Raw genomic sequence first — 18333 nt, 5'->3', positions numbered from 1 at the left:
TTTCATCCAGTCGCAATTTAACAAAATTGTGCAAAACACAATTAAAAATAAAATATTAAAATTTCCTGTCGTTCTGGTGTTTGGAATTTTTTTTTTGAGATCAATGAATTAAAAATAGATTTTTGGTAGAAACGGTGGCTCCTAGAAAAAAAATGTATTTAATGTTTTTTAAAGATAATTTTATGATCTACAATTTTGGTAAAAGATAATTATATGATTAACTTACCGTCTCGGCGAAAAGCGCAAAAGTCCTATTTTTATATCAATTGTCCTCGAATTTTTTTTCTTTCCGAGTACCAGTATGACGGGAAATTTTAATATTTTATTTTGAACCAATTTTGTCTGGATGACAATTTTGGTCGTGGTCGTCGTCGTCGTTGGTAGTGTTACCGAATACTAAAATATCATGAGCTTATGTCAAAAATTAGCGATAGCAGTTTCTATTCCTTAGCGTTATACTATTCTCTGACATTAGTCTACTTACGGGGTATGTTTGACCCGATTTTATATCGTAAAAGTTATTAAGCTATAAATCTGGGCTTAGACTAGAATGGAAAGTAATTTATTGTACCTAGAACTGCTTTGTATTTGAACTCTCAAGAATCTTTCTAGGAGATTTATATTGTGGAATGTGGATTAATTTTATTAGCCGTTTTATCTCTATTTAATAGTAGACTATTTGCAGTTTGACTTTAGTCTTTAATATTAAGGAGCTTTTTCACTTTCTAGACTTTTCTAATATGTGGTTTGGAAACTGTAGTGAAATAAAAAAGTAAGTGTAACGAAGGGCGATTACCCTCAGTGAAATATTTTATCATCGTAAAATGTAATGATTACCTAATATAAATATTTTTTCAGTCGCCTGATCGTGAACAATAATAAACAGACTTAAGGAAATGGTTGCTTTCGCATTTTCAAAATTTTATCTGATATATTATTATCGATTGTGTATTGTGTAATTGTTTGTTTTAATATTGGTTTAATAATAGTTGGTTAAATATTATAACCTTAGATTACAACCACTTCGTATATAAAAAGCCGGGGAGAAATTATTTCTTTGCATTTATTATTACTTATCTCACCGCTCTACCATAAGTGGATTGTAAATGTTGTAATATGGTATTAGTATGTTTTTTCGATAATTTGTTTTTCATTGACTAACTCATATTATAAACATCGTGTAATATGGTCTATATTTGCTCACAACCGGGCCATACAATTTACCTCGCTCCTCAGATCTACGTACAGATTATATAACTCGAAGACTGTTTACTTTCAATTTCATTACATCAGCAGTGACGCGTAAACATCAGTTTTCAAGTAAAAATAACTGTGTGACGCAGGACAATACGGTATTAATAGCCTCTGGTCACGGTTAAAGAAAGGGGAATACTTGAGTTATCTACGATTGCTATCGTCTAAATAGTCAATGAAGTATGTGTGTGTATCTTAGAAATTTTATGGTTAGCAATTCGGTTTGTGTTGAGGATTCGGAATCTTGAATACGATATTTATTCCTGTTTTATTAACTGGTAGAGCTTTTACACGAATAAGATATTTAAATTATCTTTTTGGGTGAGGTATAATTATGGTAGTACAGAAGATTAGAAGAAGTAATTTTTAAGAGCAATTGTAAACGTTCTTTATATGGGCTACAACTTAAGATTCTGCAAGTTTTAATTTTGAATGTCAAATAACGATGTCTAAGGGGAACAAAGAAATTAGAAAACAGTTAACTTTTTATAGAGTTTTAACTGTAAGATATAAAACTTGCCAACATAGGCTTACCCAATCTACTGGTAAACCGTAAATTCCTTGTGGTTTTGGTGTATTTCATTTTTATTATTATCATTTGTTAGGTAAGATTCGATCTAAATAAAGTTGTAGGATACAAATAAGTTGAAGTATTTATGGAAGTTTATAAACACGTCCCTATTGCTATAGCCAGTGTACATAGTAGTGGTGACCCTATCGCTCTATTAATGCATCTTAGAGTTCTTACAGACGAACGGCAAGTCGTGAACGGCAGAGGCTACTTCAGCCGCCGCCACAATTCGACGGCAACACAACGACGTCAACAGCAAGCGTTTGATGTTTGACAGCATCCGTTTTTGCGTGTCGAAGGCAGCCGTCGACGTATTGCCTGCCACCCCAACGCTTCGGCGACTGCCGTCGACATGTGGCAACGGCTGAAGTAGCCTCTGCCGTTCGCAACTTGCCGTTCGTCTGTTAGAACGCTTACACTATATCTATATAACTTTCCAATAACTTCACGACAGGTCAATGAACCAGCTTATTCAAACTGTTTTATATCAACTTCCTTATTCTGTAGTAGTGTGGGTAAAGTTGAACAAAAGAGTTCAAAATAATATGTTCGAAATGATTATGATACATGAAGGGTTAACCTTTAAAGGTCAACACCTGGTTTTATATGACTTGATCCATTTATCCCTATGATTGATATGATATGAACAAGAAACAGTTGTTTTGCGATCTTTTTTGCTATTCATTGGGGTGGCTTCAGAAATCGCAGTACTTAATGCAGACGAAGAGGTCTTCATGCTTTTAAAACTGATCAGAAGGAGGAGATTCTCAATAAGACTGTATTTTTTGTTACCTCACCTTTCGACTGGGTGTATCGATATTGATAATATTATTTTAAATTTGGTTTTGTAAATTTTTAACATAATATCAAAAAGCTTAATGAGTAAACTCAATGAATATCATTTATTCTCATGAAAAGGCGACGCTTACCAGAGCATAGCTGCGGAAGGAAAGAACTAAAAAAAACCTACCCCTGCAAGTGCCACTAAGGAAATATGACCTCGATTTCCCGTATACAAAACCGACACAGTACAAAATGTATTTCCGTTCGAATTATTGACATGCCATTTAAGCCGTCTCGGGGAGTATCACAAAGACAGGCTGCAGGCAAGAATGACAGGCTTTCGTGTTTGACCTGCTAAATGGCATGTTTGGTGTAGTGCTTTCCGTTTTAATTTCCTGGCGAGTTAAAATTTTACTAATTACTATTTTAATAATTTGAAATCTATGCTAATTATAATTATAAGGCCCTGTTAAACCTAGTGTATACAGATTTGGCATTTTACATTCAGTACCTACTCTAGTTATACGTTAAATAAATATGTACCACGATACACTAGTATTTTTTGGTGGACACAAAATCTTTTGGTGTTGGATAATCATATAGATGTTGGATAATGAAGGCTATATAACATTACCCTTCAACAAATAGGAGGGGAATACAATGAAAAATGTAGCAAAACTAGAACAAAATACTCCTAATGTTGGTGAAATTTTGGGCCAAAATTATATATTTAACTGAATTATTAACTAATTTTTTAACTATTTTTTGAACTATATATTTTAACTTGATAACGATCTTTTTATTCAACACATAAGGTGAATGAAATAAAAATTTGTTCAAAGAATGCTTAAACTACATAACTCCTCTTTTTGGTTGCCTTTAGGCTATGACCTTGTTGGTAAATTTTATTGTATAGTCAGTTTGCATGCAATTTCTCCAATTGTAATTTGTGGTGCGTGCAGAGTAAAGTACTCTAGCTAAAGCGATATTGTAATCAATATTATGTTGTCTTTTTAATAACTGACTTCAAAAAAAAAGGTAACCTCCTGGTTATCAATTCGGCCGGTATATGTTTTTCTAGTAATAAACCTGCCTCATGGCAAATCGACAAATATTTTTATTACTTATTTTGCATTTAGTTAAATTTTCTCTACAAATATGATAATAATAATTAAAAACCTACTACTTATAGTTCAATTTTAATACTTCTTATATGCATATTTCAAATAGAAAGTGTTAAAGAAAGCTTTTGTTTATTACAGGTCGAAATTGTCTGAGCAAGATGGTTGAAGTGCCTTCAGTGATTGGCGAAGAGTGTACTGCGGACACTGTAAGTATCTAAACGTTGAAACTATGATATAGTAATAAGTTTTATTTATGCTTATAACAAAGTTACTACCGTTTTAAGTGGGTCAAAAAAGAGGAAAAAGGAGTCGGTTACATACAAACATACAGGTGAAGCTAAATTAAAGTTAGCTAATTAAAGTTACTTGTTAAAAAGAAACACCCTTTGAGACAGGTGATTTACGATATTAAAAGATTTATAATCTGCATTATGATAATATTATGATCTCCTAAACGACATTGTTTAACCTTAGTGAAGGAGAGAAACATATTCTTCATAACTGGTCTGTGTCTTCATACATATTTAAACGTATACAATATACATATTTGAGACAAATCGGCTTAGTATATTTTGCGTGAAATCGTAATAAACATCGTATTGTATAGACAAATTCTCGGGTTCATAAAATTATTCTATTCTATACTTATCTCGGATGTTTTCCATTATCTTAGGCAACATAAAATATCAGTAATATTAAAGCTGCGGTCATACAAACAACTTTTTATCGCACCACAAAACTTTTTATCGACTACACAAAACGTCGTATGGAGTTTTTATTCCATCTTTTATTATTTACATTATGGTTGCGTAGCGTATTTCCGTGTTTTAAATTAACACTAGCTTTCCACTCGCGTTTTTGCCCGCTCTGTCTAAAACCTAATAAATAATATACTAAAACATTCCTCTTCAATCACTCTATCTCTTTAAAATAACCGCATCAAAAGCCGTTGCGTAGTTTAAAAGATTTAACCTTACATAGGGACAGAGAAAGCGATATTGTTTTATACTATGTTGGGATTATCGTAGCGTAGTGTCCGAGTTTTATATAAACAAGCGAAGGTATGTGTGTAATAAAGTGGGTTTACAATCAACTGTTTGTGACAAGCGACTCTCTGACCCAATTCCACGCTTTCGGAAAGGTATAAGTGCGAAAAAGGCGCTTTTGGACCGCCCTCGACTCTTGGCTACGCTGGATTAAGAGCCTACGGACCGCTACGAGGGTGCTACGAGTTCTTTGGATTAGCGCCGTTTTTAGACATTGTCTTGCTGAGATTCTGTTGTAATTACTTTTAGTATTAATATATTATGCTTCTATTTATTCGATTGCATTTATTATTAAATAGGTTAACTTTGCTTTCGACACGATGAAATAAGTATCGTGGATTATAAATTACCTAAATATCCCTACTTTTTAACAACTAAACTTAAACTACTATGCCTTTCAGTGATGATTGATGATGATTGTTCCTTTAACTCCTCGAGGAGCATAGGGCCTCAGTAAACTTTTTCCAGTCACGTCGATTTTGGGCTTTTGCTTTGACTTCTTGCCACGACAGGCCGGTTTTATTTAGTTCAGCAACCACGGATCTCTTCCACGATCTAGGGGGACGACCTTTTCTTCTACGACCATTTGGGGACGTCCAGTCTAAAGCTGTTTTTGCTATATTTTGTTCCGGCCTCCTAAGGCAGTGTCCTATCCACCCCCACTTCCTGGAGCAGATTTGTTGGTCTACAGGTTGCTGATTGGTTATTTTCCAGAGTTCTTCATTGGAAATTGTATCAGGCCAAAAAATTCGTAATATACTTCTTAAGCATTTGTTCAGGCATACCTGGAGTCTGTTGGAGATAGCTTGTGTTACTTTCCAAGTCTCACAACCATATAGCAGTGTCGACTTCACATTGCTCTCGAATATTCGCAATTTAAGCTGACGGGATAAGCGACTTGATTTCCAAATCGGAGATAACTGTGCAAAAGCCTTTCAGTACACACTATTAAATATTATTTTTTATAAGAACAATATTATGTTACATCTAATTAGCTTTGTCTGCATCATTGAATCAAAAAATAAAAGTATATCAAGGAAATTGAATGCTTCAACACAATTGTCTTGATGCAATGTCTGTTACATACATACACATAACAATTAAGGAGCCAATTAAGGGTGCAATTTTAATATTGCCCATAGTGCAGGTAGGTGAGTAGCCGGTTTAAGGAATTTACTTCATTTAAACAATTAAAAAGTTAGCATTTGACGTGCGTACGTTAACTTTTCGCTTTTAAATAATTACTTTTTTAAATAGATCGTCGTAAAGAGCACGCCGCGGCCGTCTGCAGATTTATGTATTTCGCTTAAACAGAATTTGTTCCAGCGGCTGTAAGCTTTTGTTTGTAATTACGTCGGTAATTAACCTCTAAAATGTCTCGTAATAAAACACATTTTGTAACGCGTTCAAATGTTACGAGTTACAACGAATGAAGGGGAATGCAAATTTATACGGAACGCTTCTTTAGTGAATAATTTTGGAAATCATCCAAAATGAAATAAATTTTCTAATTAGTATTATATTCGTGGGAAGTATTTTTTTTTTAATTTTAAACAGATTGAAATATATTTTTACGTTATAACTCACTTATAATTTATGATTGAATGGAATTTGTAGAAATAGTTAAATCCACACATACCTAATAATAATAAGAAATAATTTTATTGCTCTCATTTTCATCCAAATAACTATTAACATGTAGATTCGCACCTACATTAAATTTATTTACAGATAGTATTAATAATGCATCACTAAAAATCAATGTAAAACCTCCTTTAGGCTAAATGAATTACCTTTAAGCTTTATGAACGCTGAATGAATCAAGACTAAAATAAAATCCACAGTAAAGTGTAAACAGTTTTATACGTAGAGATCTACCCTTTAAATGAGTTTCCGGTCAGTTAGCTCGAACGATGTGGTCGTAGCTTATACAAAATCGACAAACGAATTTCAACCTTACATCTTACATGTAAAGTAGAATTTTCTTCATAACCTCCTTATATAAAGGTTGATATACAATTAATGTCAAAATGGTGACGCTGTTCGATGTATGGACTTCCATTATCAAGTATCCAGTGAAAATGACAGCTTTGTAAACAATAAAATAGTTATTTATGGGCTATATATTGTTAGTTAGTCGATTTATTACCTAATTGATATTTAAATTATGACTACGACTACATCATTATCACATTCTGAATTTGAAATTTGAGCGATTCTAAAATCCGTTATTGTTTTCATACTGTAAGTTGCCAGTGACTAAAATTTAATTGAAAAAAAAATGTGTGCGTGTACTAGTGTACACACGTAAGAAGTGAAACTTCTTTATGACCTTATTTTTCAAAAAATAATTTACTATATGCAACTTTACAGAAATACGTCAATCACGCGTGGTAGGGATAAAAACAAGATGGCGCGTAACGAAAAAATGTTACACTAATTTTTTTTCCAACCCCGATAAAGAAGTTTCACTTCAATAGATCTCTGAGTTCATATAGCTTTAAAACAGAATGTATGCATTGTTCATTGCACAACTGTATTTCTTGCCAAACGGTAAATAATGTGTGTAATAAATGCTAATATATTATTTACTTATCACCAGATGCCCTGAGTTCTAGAATTGATTTTCCAGTTCAAGTACTAAAATTTTAATCAGTAGGATAAGTCTGTAATAATGTTGAACTTGTTAAAAGTTCCCAGTTGGATAAATAATATATTCCACGGTGTCTTTGAAAACATTTTTAAAAACGAATGATTAAAACTTTATAGTATTTTCACTTCAATTCACATTCATCAAGTAGTTTTATTACTATTTATGTGTGTAATGATAATAATTTTGATTAAGCGTTCTGTATATAAGTTATGAATAAAAAATGATGATATATGACTTTATCGAAATTCGAAATTAATCCATACTATTATTATAAATGCGAAAGTAACTCTGTCTGTCCGTCTGTTACTCAATCACGCCTGAACTACTGAACCAATTTGCATGAAATTTGGTATAGAGATATTTTGATACAATCCCGAAAATCCCACGAGAACGGGAACTATGCGGGTGTTTCTTTGACTGCGCGGGCGAAGCCGCGGGCGGAAACCTAGTAAAATATAATTAAAACTACATAAGATAGGTTTGAAAAAAGTGTGTAAACAAAGTACAAGCGTCATTTAAACTGATACAATTATACTAAAAAACTAAACGTAATAGTACGAATATTTCAAGTGTATTCAAAAAGGGAAGAACAGCGTTAGGGCGGAGGCTTAACGCGGTAAATAATGATGTTTGTTCATACACCACTAAACCGCGCTCTGTTGACTTTGCTTTATTTGTCTGTTTTTGAATACAGATTATATATTCATAGCTATTTGAAAATAGAACATTTATAATTCATAGACTATGGGCTATCTAACACCGAAATAATTTTTCAAATCGAACCAGTAGTTCCTAAGATTAGTGCGTTCAAACAAACAAACTCTTCAGCTTTATAATATTAGTATAGATTATTTTCAACATCAATAACTGTAAAAATGCGAATAGTTCAAAGGCCGTATTCAAAAGCCCTTACACGCTAAGTGAGGAAATATAGTTCAATGACCTCATCATTAATCTTGTGAAGGGAGATGACACGCATAACCAGTCTATGGCACATGTGAGATGATAGATGACGTATAAGTATGCATATTAACTTTTAAACCATTCTTACAGAGAAGGGTTTTGTTTAATATAAGTAATGACGTTTACAAAATTAACTAAGAAGTTAACGTGAATTCTTTTAAAGTGAAACTTCTTTATAACGTTGAGAGTAAAATTTCAAGGTCGCGTCATGCTAATACCGTCACGTCATGGATAAGGCGACAATTTTAGTATCTTTGAATCTTGCTATGAAGTTTCACTTCTGACAGGTGTGCTGGGTACACACGCTCTTTTATCTTTCTAAGCTTGTAAAAACGATAGCGGTTTATTATGTTTATAAAAATTAATGAAATGAGGGTGTTATAGGGGTTGGAATTTTACGAGCAATAGCAAATAATAATACCTACGTTCGTTCAGTATGGAACACGCAAGCGAATCCACGGGCGAAACTAGCTGTTTACAAGATAAGGTTACCGTTGAGATTCATGTCATTTCACACGAAATAACACATTTAAATCATACATAGTTACTAAATATTAAAAAAAAATACCAAAGCTTTAAGGGAATTTAACAGTACAGTAACTTCGATTTCGCAGTCCGTAAAATAAAAGTTTTAAATGCATCATGCATTTTAAATATACATAACTATATAACATTAATTTGTTTATGGTCAGTTATTATGAAAATTATGAAAAATCCATTAGCGGTTTATTTTTATAACTGGAAAATAACAACACGATCTTGGGAAACGTTTATGTGAAAATTTTAATTAATTAAATGTGCAGAATCGCAAAATGAGAAGGAAAGCAAACACGAACATATTTTTTATTAGATTAATTAAAACAATACATTTTTATGACTGCTCTTGCAAATAATTGCGAAAAAAACTTGCATTAATAAACAATAATCTCTGTCTAATCCTCGGCTACCCCGAAATTCCCTAAGTTAGTGGATTATAAACTTTACATGAAACAAAATTCATTAAAACATCATACTATCTATAAATACGTTTGTCGATGCTTTCACGGCTAATCTATAATATTATAAAGAGGAAAGGTTTGTATGTATGTATGTATGGTTTTCACGCATAAACGACTGAACCGATTACAATGAAATTTAGCACACATATAGAGGGTAACTTGGATTAACACAAAGGATAGGTTTTATCCCGGAAATTCCACGGGAATGGGAACTATGCGGGTTTTCCTTTGAAAACGCGGGCGAAGCCGCAGGCGGTAATCTAGTCTACAATTACTACTAGGTACTACAATTTTGGACTGAATGTACGCTGTCAACCAAACTGAAATTGTCTAGGTAAAATTGTTTGCAACCACAGGTTAGTTATGAAAAAGTCTCGAATATCCAAAGTTAAGTTTGGTCCAGATATGAAGTTTTAATGATTCTATGAAATGAAAAGTCAGTTTCCAGGGTTCCGTAGTTTACTTAACGTTTCTCTAAGGAGTGATTTGTTTAACCACAATTTTACTTAAGTATATATGCAGTGTGAGCAAATTATGCGTTGATTGAAAAAGTTAGATGTACCTAACCTCCTATATTTTGATATCCTATGATAAATAAGTAGAGGCAATATGTAGGTACCTTTTATCGGAAAATTTTCCGCATTCACGGCTACTGATTTCAGCTTGAAATCGTAAACGCCAGAAATAACACGAAATAATGAAAGCTGCCGTGTTATCAGTGACTATTGATAAGTGATAAGGAGACAGGGTTAATGCGTTTAACCATGATAGTGTGGGCGGACGTTTTCGAAGCTTAGTGCTTATAGTGAATGTACTAGGAGCGCATGAGTACCGCGTAGTTAACTCTGGTGTAATGTGCAAGATGTAGGAGGATAAAAGGTTAGTTTGTCCGTGATTTTGTTACGTTGTGCGGACCAAAGTCTCTATGTAACCCACGTTTATTTTTGGTTTTGTTATGGTAGGGTTTTTTGAAGGAATCATGATACCAGTGTGGGCGACATTTTCGAAGCTTTGTCTGAATTGAGAATGTACTAGGAGTGCATGAGTACCGCGTAGTTAACTTTGGTGTAGCGTGCAAGAAGTGAAGTGGAAAAAGGTTAATTTTGCTACGGTATACATACCTGAGCGTTTCTCCACTGCCGCCGTCACCGGACCGTCACCATAGAATGTATACTCTGTATACTGGTGTTATTTTCGCTTTTAGTATGAGTTTATTGTATTGTAATGAGTTATAACCATGATACCAGTGAGGGCGGACGTTCTCCAAGCTTAGTGCTAATAGTGATTGTACTAGGAGCGCATAATGACGCTCATGGCGTTATTTAGGTAATTCTGGAAATTGCAAGATGTAACTGTCAATGGAAATGGAAAAAGGATAATTTGGCAACGTTTTGCATTTTCTTTTTGGTTTATGATTGGATTGCTTTTTTTCAGTTTTTTCTAAAACGATTCTACAACAGTCGTTGTGTACATAAGTTATGTTTCTTATTCATATTTAATGTTTTATATTTTTAATTTCATCTCTTTAAAAGTAAGCAAAAACAGCAAGAACTTAATAAAAGCGCTTTTAAACGCGTGGCCGGCCGATAAATGACCTAAACTAAAAATAATAATTCAGCTTCCATCAACAATTTTCATTTTATTTACGTTTAACTTTTATTATGATCGACAGTTTGCGACGGGACGTTTATAGCATTCTAGTTTTACCGTATTTTTCTTTATTACTCGCCTTCGTAGTACAAGCTCTTTGAGTTAGAGAAATATTGAAACAGTGGTTCACGGTGAAATGATCGGTCTTTGAGCAACTTTGTTATTTATTTCAAGTTTTCATTTCATTCTCTTTTGATTTAGCACAAATTTGTTGTATTTTCTTCTTTGGTAGAAGTTTAATCTGTGTTAATATTATTTCGTTAATTTTTTACAGAAATGAACACTTATATCTAAACATACTATGAAATCATCATATTATTTGTTGACACTTGACTCTTATTATTTTAAGTTATATTTCCATATGATCAATCTATTACTGTTTCTATCGTCGAATATTAATAGGTATTATTCTCTATCCCTAATACTTTTGGTATGTCTAAATAGCGTACCTAGTCTTGTTAGTAGAACTTACAAATTACGGTTCAATTATTCCAATGCCCTAACACCATAATAAGTCCATCCTTATCAACATTGACCATAGACAACGTTTCCAGGGTAACTGCTGCGAGGAGGCGCGCGAGGGGGACGGGGAGGGGGAGGACACACTCCACCCGATGAGTGAGCGGCAGCCGGGGGACGGGGCTAGCTGCTCCGTGCCTGAAGACCAGGTAAGAAAGAATACACTCAAATCAAAGAATGAAATTTGAATTTGAACTTTGAGAAGAAAGAAAACACTTCGTTGACTCCACAAAGGAAATTGACATAAATAAAAACATGAGCATCTAAAGACGAAATAAAATATTACACTTAAAAAATGATAATGAAGCCACACGAGAGTTAATGTATCAATGATTTTAAGTGTAGCGATAGGAGCGGTAAAACGTTCATTAATTAATATATAAGTATATAACATACCATAATACACATAAACAGTTTCTAGACATTCTCTGCCGTCGTAGGCGGAGGCTGCACTAAGGTTTTTCTCGCGAACGGTTAAGCCGCTATAACCGCCCGAGATGCACACAGGGTTGAAAACTGATGGCCGTCAATATGGATAAGGTCTATCAAAAACTATCATCTAGTTTGATTTATATTTTATTTTTTAGATTTGGTCTTGAATATTAACGTATCATATTGGTAATTTTGCTTAACGTTGGCTGCAAAACCTCCGTGCACAGAATTGTTATCATAATATTATTGTATTTTGATTTAAAGATGTAGAAATACTCGCGTTCCTCTGCTATCAGATTGAGTATTAAAGAGTTATCCCCGCGTTTCTATGCTTATCTAAATCCCTATCTAATTAAGGAGGGTAACATTAAATGAAACAGATTAATTGCGAATGGTTACGGGCTACGTGTGTTTTGCTTTATTTATTTATTTAGTATGAAATTGTAAGTAAGATATCGAAAAGGTTAGAAGACAATGAATTGATTTTAGTAGAAAAAATAAGAATAGGTAAGGTAGTAGTAATTTGATTTGCAATTTAATTATTAAATAAATACACGCGTAGATTTAGTAGTATACAAACTATACGTATACACTAATTATATTTGAAATGCGCGGATTTTACATGGTATTGAAAAATTATTATGTATAATGATTTCTTTAAATATCCATTAAATAAATGTTTTAAAATTCGTATATTATCAGGTACCTACTCGACTTTTAGTCTTAAAATTTTTGGGTTTAAAAATGCCATACTAATTGTAACATTTACTACAACTGTTTTTTAAATATAATAAAGTAATATTATTTCAAATCATTATTAGTCTTACATTTGGAGAAAATTGCTTCAATTATATTCCTAACTACACTTAAGTTATTTTGTAATCAAATCTCGAAATCGTAATTTCGAAGTAGTTAGCTATTCGTGTACTTTGAAAGTAATAATTGAATTTAAGCGACCTAATTTCATTGTGCAAATTGGGATAGGTAGGTAGTTAGTAGTGAGACATATATTATTAGTTAATAGTCATAGTTAATAACTTAATAGTTATAATTTTCGGTACAAAATTTGTGTGACTTAGGTGCTTATTGTTACCTGTAAAAGTTTCTTGATGTTGTTCTCTTTAATTTTCCTTTGAATTATTATTTAGAAGATTCAAATAATAACCTTATGTCTAAATTATTAATTTCGTTATATAAAACAATAATCTTAAAAATTATACTGTTACACGCTGTGGTTACACGTAATTGTAATAATAAACCTTTTTTGAAGCTAAACAAAACACATTGTCTATGACTGTAGAAATAAAAGTCTATGAAAAAAAAAATAAGAGTTATGGCGGGAAATGAAAGAAATGTGTTTTTTAATTTCGTTCTTTATGTAATCAGTACGATTTTATATTTCTTAGAATATAGATGTTAATTTAAATTGTGATTTTTTTGTAATTATAATTGTTGAATGATATTTTTTATCTTTTTTAATGTTTCATGACATTAATTACGATAAGGTTTTCATATTTATTTTTTTATGAGGTTGGAAGTCAATTTTAGTAAATAAGAAGTACTAATTTTGATGATGATTTTAAATATTTCTGTATACAGTTACGTGTAAGTGATGACGATGGATCTTCCAACAGTGCGCGAAATAGTATAGACCCCTTCAGAACGGAAGGCGAACCAGGTAAAATATACAGGGTGTCCCACTGTTGGTATACTAAGCTCAAATGAGGTTATAGTTTTGCATACGCTGAGTACGTAAAAAATAATTAAAAAATTCCAGACGCATTTTTTTTTCAAATAGATGAATTCTTAAAACTCTATGTGTACACCCATAACAAGCGAGCCGCCCAACTTTGAACCCAGCACGTGAGCTATCGTTTAAGATTATGTTTTCATAGATAAAATGCTCATATAAGAGAAGCGGTATATGCCGGCTGCGCGAAGCTAGAGAAGAAAACATGGATTTTCAGGAAAAATTTAGCAAAAAATTTTGGACGTAATTTTTTTTTTAAGTATTTTTTACGTGATCAGTGTATGCAAAACTACAAGTTCCTTCGCGCTTAGTATACCAAAAGTGGGACACCCTGTATATCTAAGTATAAATTTTTAATAAGTAATAATAATATAAATATATTTAAATTGTTAATAATTTAAATAATTGTTTCCTTTTCGTTTAATTAATCATCATTATGTATACCTAATAAATACCTATACCTAATAAATAATTAATTGTATAGGTATGTACTAGACTAGAAATATTTTTTGAATAATACTTATTTATTGTTTTTGTATGGGGAACTACATTTTTTTTGTACAATATGACAATAAATACGTATGTATTTTTTATGATGTGTCTTAATTTATAATATCTTTAATATTAATGTCTTGAATACTTTCCTTAACTACTTTCAAAGTAACATTCAAGTTTTTCATCCCAGTGGCCACGGAATGCATGCTGCGAACTGGTCTCTACTACAAGGGAATATATTGGCCTTCCATAACAAATAGTTTTAAAGTAAGTTTTATTTACGTAATTAAGTATTGTTCTTTGTGTAAACGTTGTATTTTTTAAAAAATCATATGTATGCAGTTTTATTATAAAGTGTCTGGAAATATCATCAACTTGATAATAAACATTTTCTTCTAGTTCAGAATTTTTAGAACCATTCTATAAAATAAGTATTTATTTCGATTTGATTAGTATCTTACACTTTCTTTAAAAAGCACATTTTTAATTAATAATTTCATTGTGTAAAAAACATAATATTATAATACTTGATTTATTTTCAGGACGAAACAGTAGAATTATCTTATCAAAGGTATTCACGACGGCAGCGGCAGAGGTCACTCATTATGGTCAATGTGGTCGATTTAGCTCTTAAGGTATATTTTTATTCTAATCATTTATGTATATGTGTAAGTATAAAGTTTCTAATAAATAAAAAAATATTTATCAAAAAAGAAAAGTATCGAAAAAGTATGTAATTTAACTTTCATAAAAGTTACTGTTATTTGTATGTAAATGTTAATTATATCAGTATGAATATTTATTCTTCATCAGAATTAACAAACACAAAACAAAATACGTTTTTTAGTTGTACTTGAAATGTATTTTTTTCTTTCAGATATGTTTAGCTCTCATATACACGTTATCAAGTAGAAATAACTGTAAGTACCTTTTCAATTAAGTACCTATTTATATAGTTTTATATTAATAGGCAAGGAATTTTATCCTAAAAACAAATCTGACCTAATCTATACTAATCTATACTAATATTATAAAGCTGAAGAGTTTGTTTGTTTGTTTGTTTGAACGCGCTAATCTCGGGAACTACTGGTCCGATTTGAAAAATTCTTTCGGTGTTAGATAGTCCATTTATCGAGGAAGGTTAAAGGCTGTATATCATCACGCTACGACTAATAGGAGTGGAGCCACAGGGCTGAAACCGCGCGGAGCAGCTAGTATGGTACAAACATGTTTGTCTCAAGCTTTCTATCAAGCCAATTTCGTAGAAGTTCGATGGAAAACAATTTATGAAAGACGGTTAGTATAATATTTCACCGCTACGACTTATTCGCCTAAAACGTCTGTTTCTATTTAATCGCTTATTTTCATTTTATGTCTTTGAGACAATATTATAATATTGTTGTTTAAATCTGTAATAGGTATATATTAATTATAATATCTGTGCGTTATTTTCTCTAATAGAAAACTAGAGACAAAAATTATTATCCCGTGGTTGAACTTTTTAAGGATTCATTTTTAAAAGCTGATTATGTGAATTCGCAAAAGAAAATAATTATACATAGGTACCTACAGAATTGGCATTCATAAAACGTGGTTGTAATTAGGTAGTATGGATAAATAATAAATAATTTTTAATTGCATTCCTCGGTCCTCGGCTTCTGGTATTATTAAAAAAACGCCAACTAATATTATCTATAATTAAATTCAATTTCTATAATTTCTCACTCCAGAGTCGACTTCTTTTTAGTTCCTTGAAATCAAACAGATTAAATTTAAATTTAAATTAGCGATAAAAGTCATCCAGACGTTGTCCTAATCATCCTAAAGGCTAAACACTATAGTTACATCAGAATATAACTACTAAATATTTAGTAATCTGTGATATAAGTGAGTTCAGCGCAAATAGCAATATGATTGTCTATTGTGCGCCAAATAGTTTACATTTACGCGGCTTTGATAACCGCATCCTTAATGATGATCAAGGCTATCTAATTGAAATAGAATATTTCGGGTTAAGGTCTAGTTTATATGAATGAATATTCACATCCATACTAATATTATAAATGCGAAAGTAACTCTGTCTGTCTGTCTATTACTCAATCACGCCTAAACTACTGAACCAATTTTCATTAAATTTGGTATGGAGATATTTTGATACCCGAGAAAGGACATAGGCTACTTTTTATCCCGGGAAAATGACGCAATCCCGGAAATCCCGCGGGAACGGGAACTATGCGGGTTTTTCTTTGACTGCGCGAGCGAAGCCGCGGGTGGAAACCTAGTAGGATAATAATTATGATTGCTACATAGCATAAAATAATCTAAAATAAATAATTCCTGAGATAGAAGGCAAGTTTAGTAAAATCTCGCTCGGGTACGTCCAGTCCTTTCAAAACACTAATTTTCTCAAACCGTATAAAAATAATGGTATTTATAATTCTAGTAAAAAGTAACATTTCATCAGTCTCTTCGATTAAACATTACTGCTGCTCCAACTTCCTTATAAAATATGGGAAAAATTGATTTAGCAAAATCAGAACAAGACTATGTAGTTTCATTTCGAAATTATAGACTTATTAATACACTAGCTGTTCCCCGCGGTTTCACCCGCATTGCTCCGCTCTTGTTGGTCTTAGTGTGATGCCTATAGCCTTCCTCAATAAATGGGCTATCTAACACCGAAAGAATTTTTCAAATCGGTTCAGTAGTTCCTGATATTAGCGCGTTCAAACAAACAAACTCTTCAGCTTTATAATATTAGTATTGATTTCGAAGGCACTCTTACTATCAAATATTCGTCAATATTATAAGGAACAGATCGTATTTACAATCGGTTACAAAGTTTTTAATTTCTAAATATATAATGCACGCGTTAAATTTAGTTTCACCCAAAAACATCACACAAAAAAACTTCTTTTATTATAGCAGAAGCAATAGACGCGTACAAAATAGCATGGACGACGGCGTTTTCGCTTCTCAACGTGTCACTTTGCTTGCTGGGCACTTGGCGGTGTTTCGCCAACAATTACTTGCACTGGGCCGCGGCTGCTACGTGGATACTACTCATTGCTCAAGGTAAGCGTTTCGCTCAACGTGTCACTTTGCTTGCTGGGCACTTGGCGGTGCTTCGCCAACAACTACTTGCACTGGGCCGCGGCTGCTACGTGGATACTACTCATTGCTCAAGGTAAGCGTTTCGCTCAACGTGTCACTTTGCTTGCTGGGCACTTGGCGGTGCTTCGCCAACAACTACTTGCACTGGGCCGCGGCTGCTACGTGGATACTACTCATTGCTCAAGGTAAGCGTTTCGCTCAACGTGTCACTTTGCTTGCTGGGCACTTGGCGGTGCTTCGCCAACAACTACTTGCACTGGGCCGCGGCTGCTACGTGGATACTACTCATTGCTCAAGGTAAGCGTTTCGCTCAACGTGTCACTTTGCTTGCTGGGCACTTGGCGGTGCTTCGCCAACAACTACTTGCACTGGGCCGCGGCTGCTACGTGGATACTACTCATTGCTCAAGGTAAGTGTATTTCTGGCTAGTTGTAGTGAATTGTAGTAAGTTATAAATTATAATGTGTATATAGTATTATTGTTTAACTGTGTATTTTATTTGCTAATCACATTAATAGACATGAAGACATAGAATAGTGATATAAATTATTTGAAATTGTATTAAATTTCGTCGGGGTATGACTATAGTATAATTAAAATATATCATGTTGGTACTACATATATTATGTAATAATGACTCTGTTTTATTTTTAATTGGAGCGTCTAGTTTATTTTGTATCATCTACATATCAAGTTATTCCGTAATTTTTTAATTGCTTATATCCCAACATCATTATTAAAAAATTTAACTTCTCAATTGTTATCAGTCTTTCGTAGAAGATTTATCAATCAATTTACCCTACTTTTATCGTTACAATCAGTTAATGTTTTGTCACATTCTTTCGTACATAAAAATATGAGCAAAAGAGAGGGATTATCCTATTTAGACCGATAAAATTTATCTCGGCTATAAAATAATTAAGCCGTATAAATCCTAGATTATTGTGTAAGGTTAAATATTTTTCCACAAATTATTATATT

General features: G+C 32.7%; 1 protein-coding gene across 1 annotated transcript in view; it reads left to right on the top strand.

The window, feature by feature from the left end:
• The window catches only part of LOC149490025 (uncharacterized), a 34138-nt gene that overhangs the window by 15692 nt on the left and 113 nt on the right, over positions 1 to 18333 (top strand). Inside the window, exons 4-10 of the mRNA XM_089715092.1 lie at positions 3871 to 3938; positions 11597 to 11710; positions 13593 to 13671; positions 14429 to 14505; positions 14781 to 14873; positions 15116 to 15158; positions 17164 to 17425. Of these exons, the coding sequence (XP_089571218.1) occupies positions 3871 to 3938; positions 11597 to 11710; positions 13593 to 13671; positions 14429 to 14505; positions 14781 to 14873; positions 15116 to 15158; positions 17164 to 17425 (736 nt within the window). The remainder of the gene's footprint in view (positions 1 to 3870; positions 3939 to 11596; positions 11711 to 13592; positions 13672 to 14428; positions 14506 to 14780; positions 14874 to 15115; positions 15159 to 17163; positions 17426 to 18333) is intronic.

This window comes from Colias philodice, chromosome 3 (assembly GCF_061535455.1).
Source record: "Colias philodice isolate Cphi_HAF_F1 chromosome 3, ilColPhil1 Martin Lab GWU primary, whole genome shotgun sequence".
NCBI classification, from domain to species: domain Eukaryota; kingdom Metazoa; phylum Arthropoda; class Insecta; order Lepidoptera; family Pieridae; genus Colias; species Colias philodice.
Note: the sequence above shows the minus strand (reverse complement) of the source record. Positions and strands in the feature narration are given on the sequence as shown.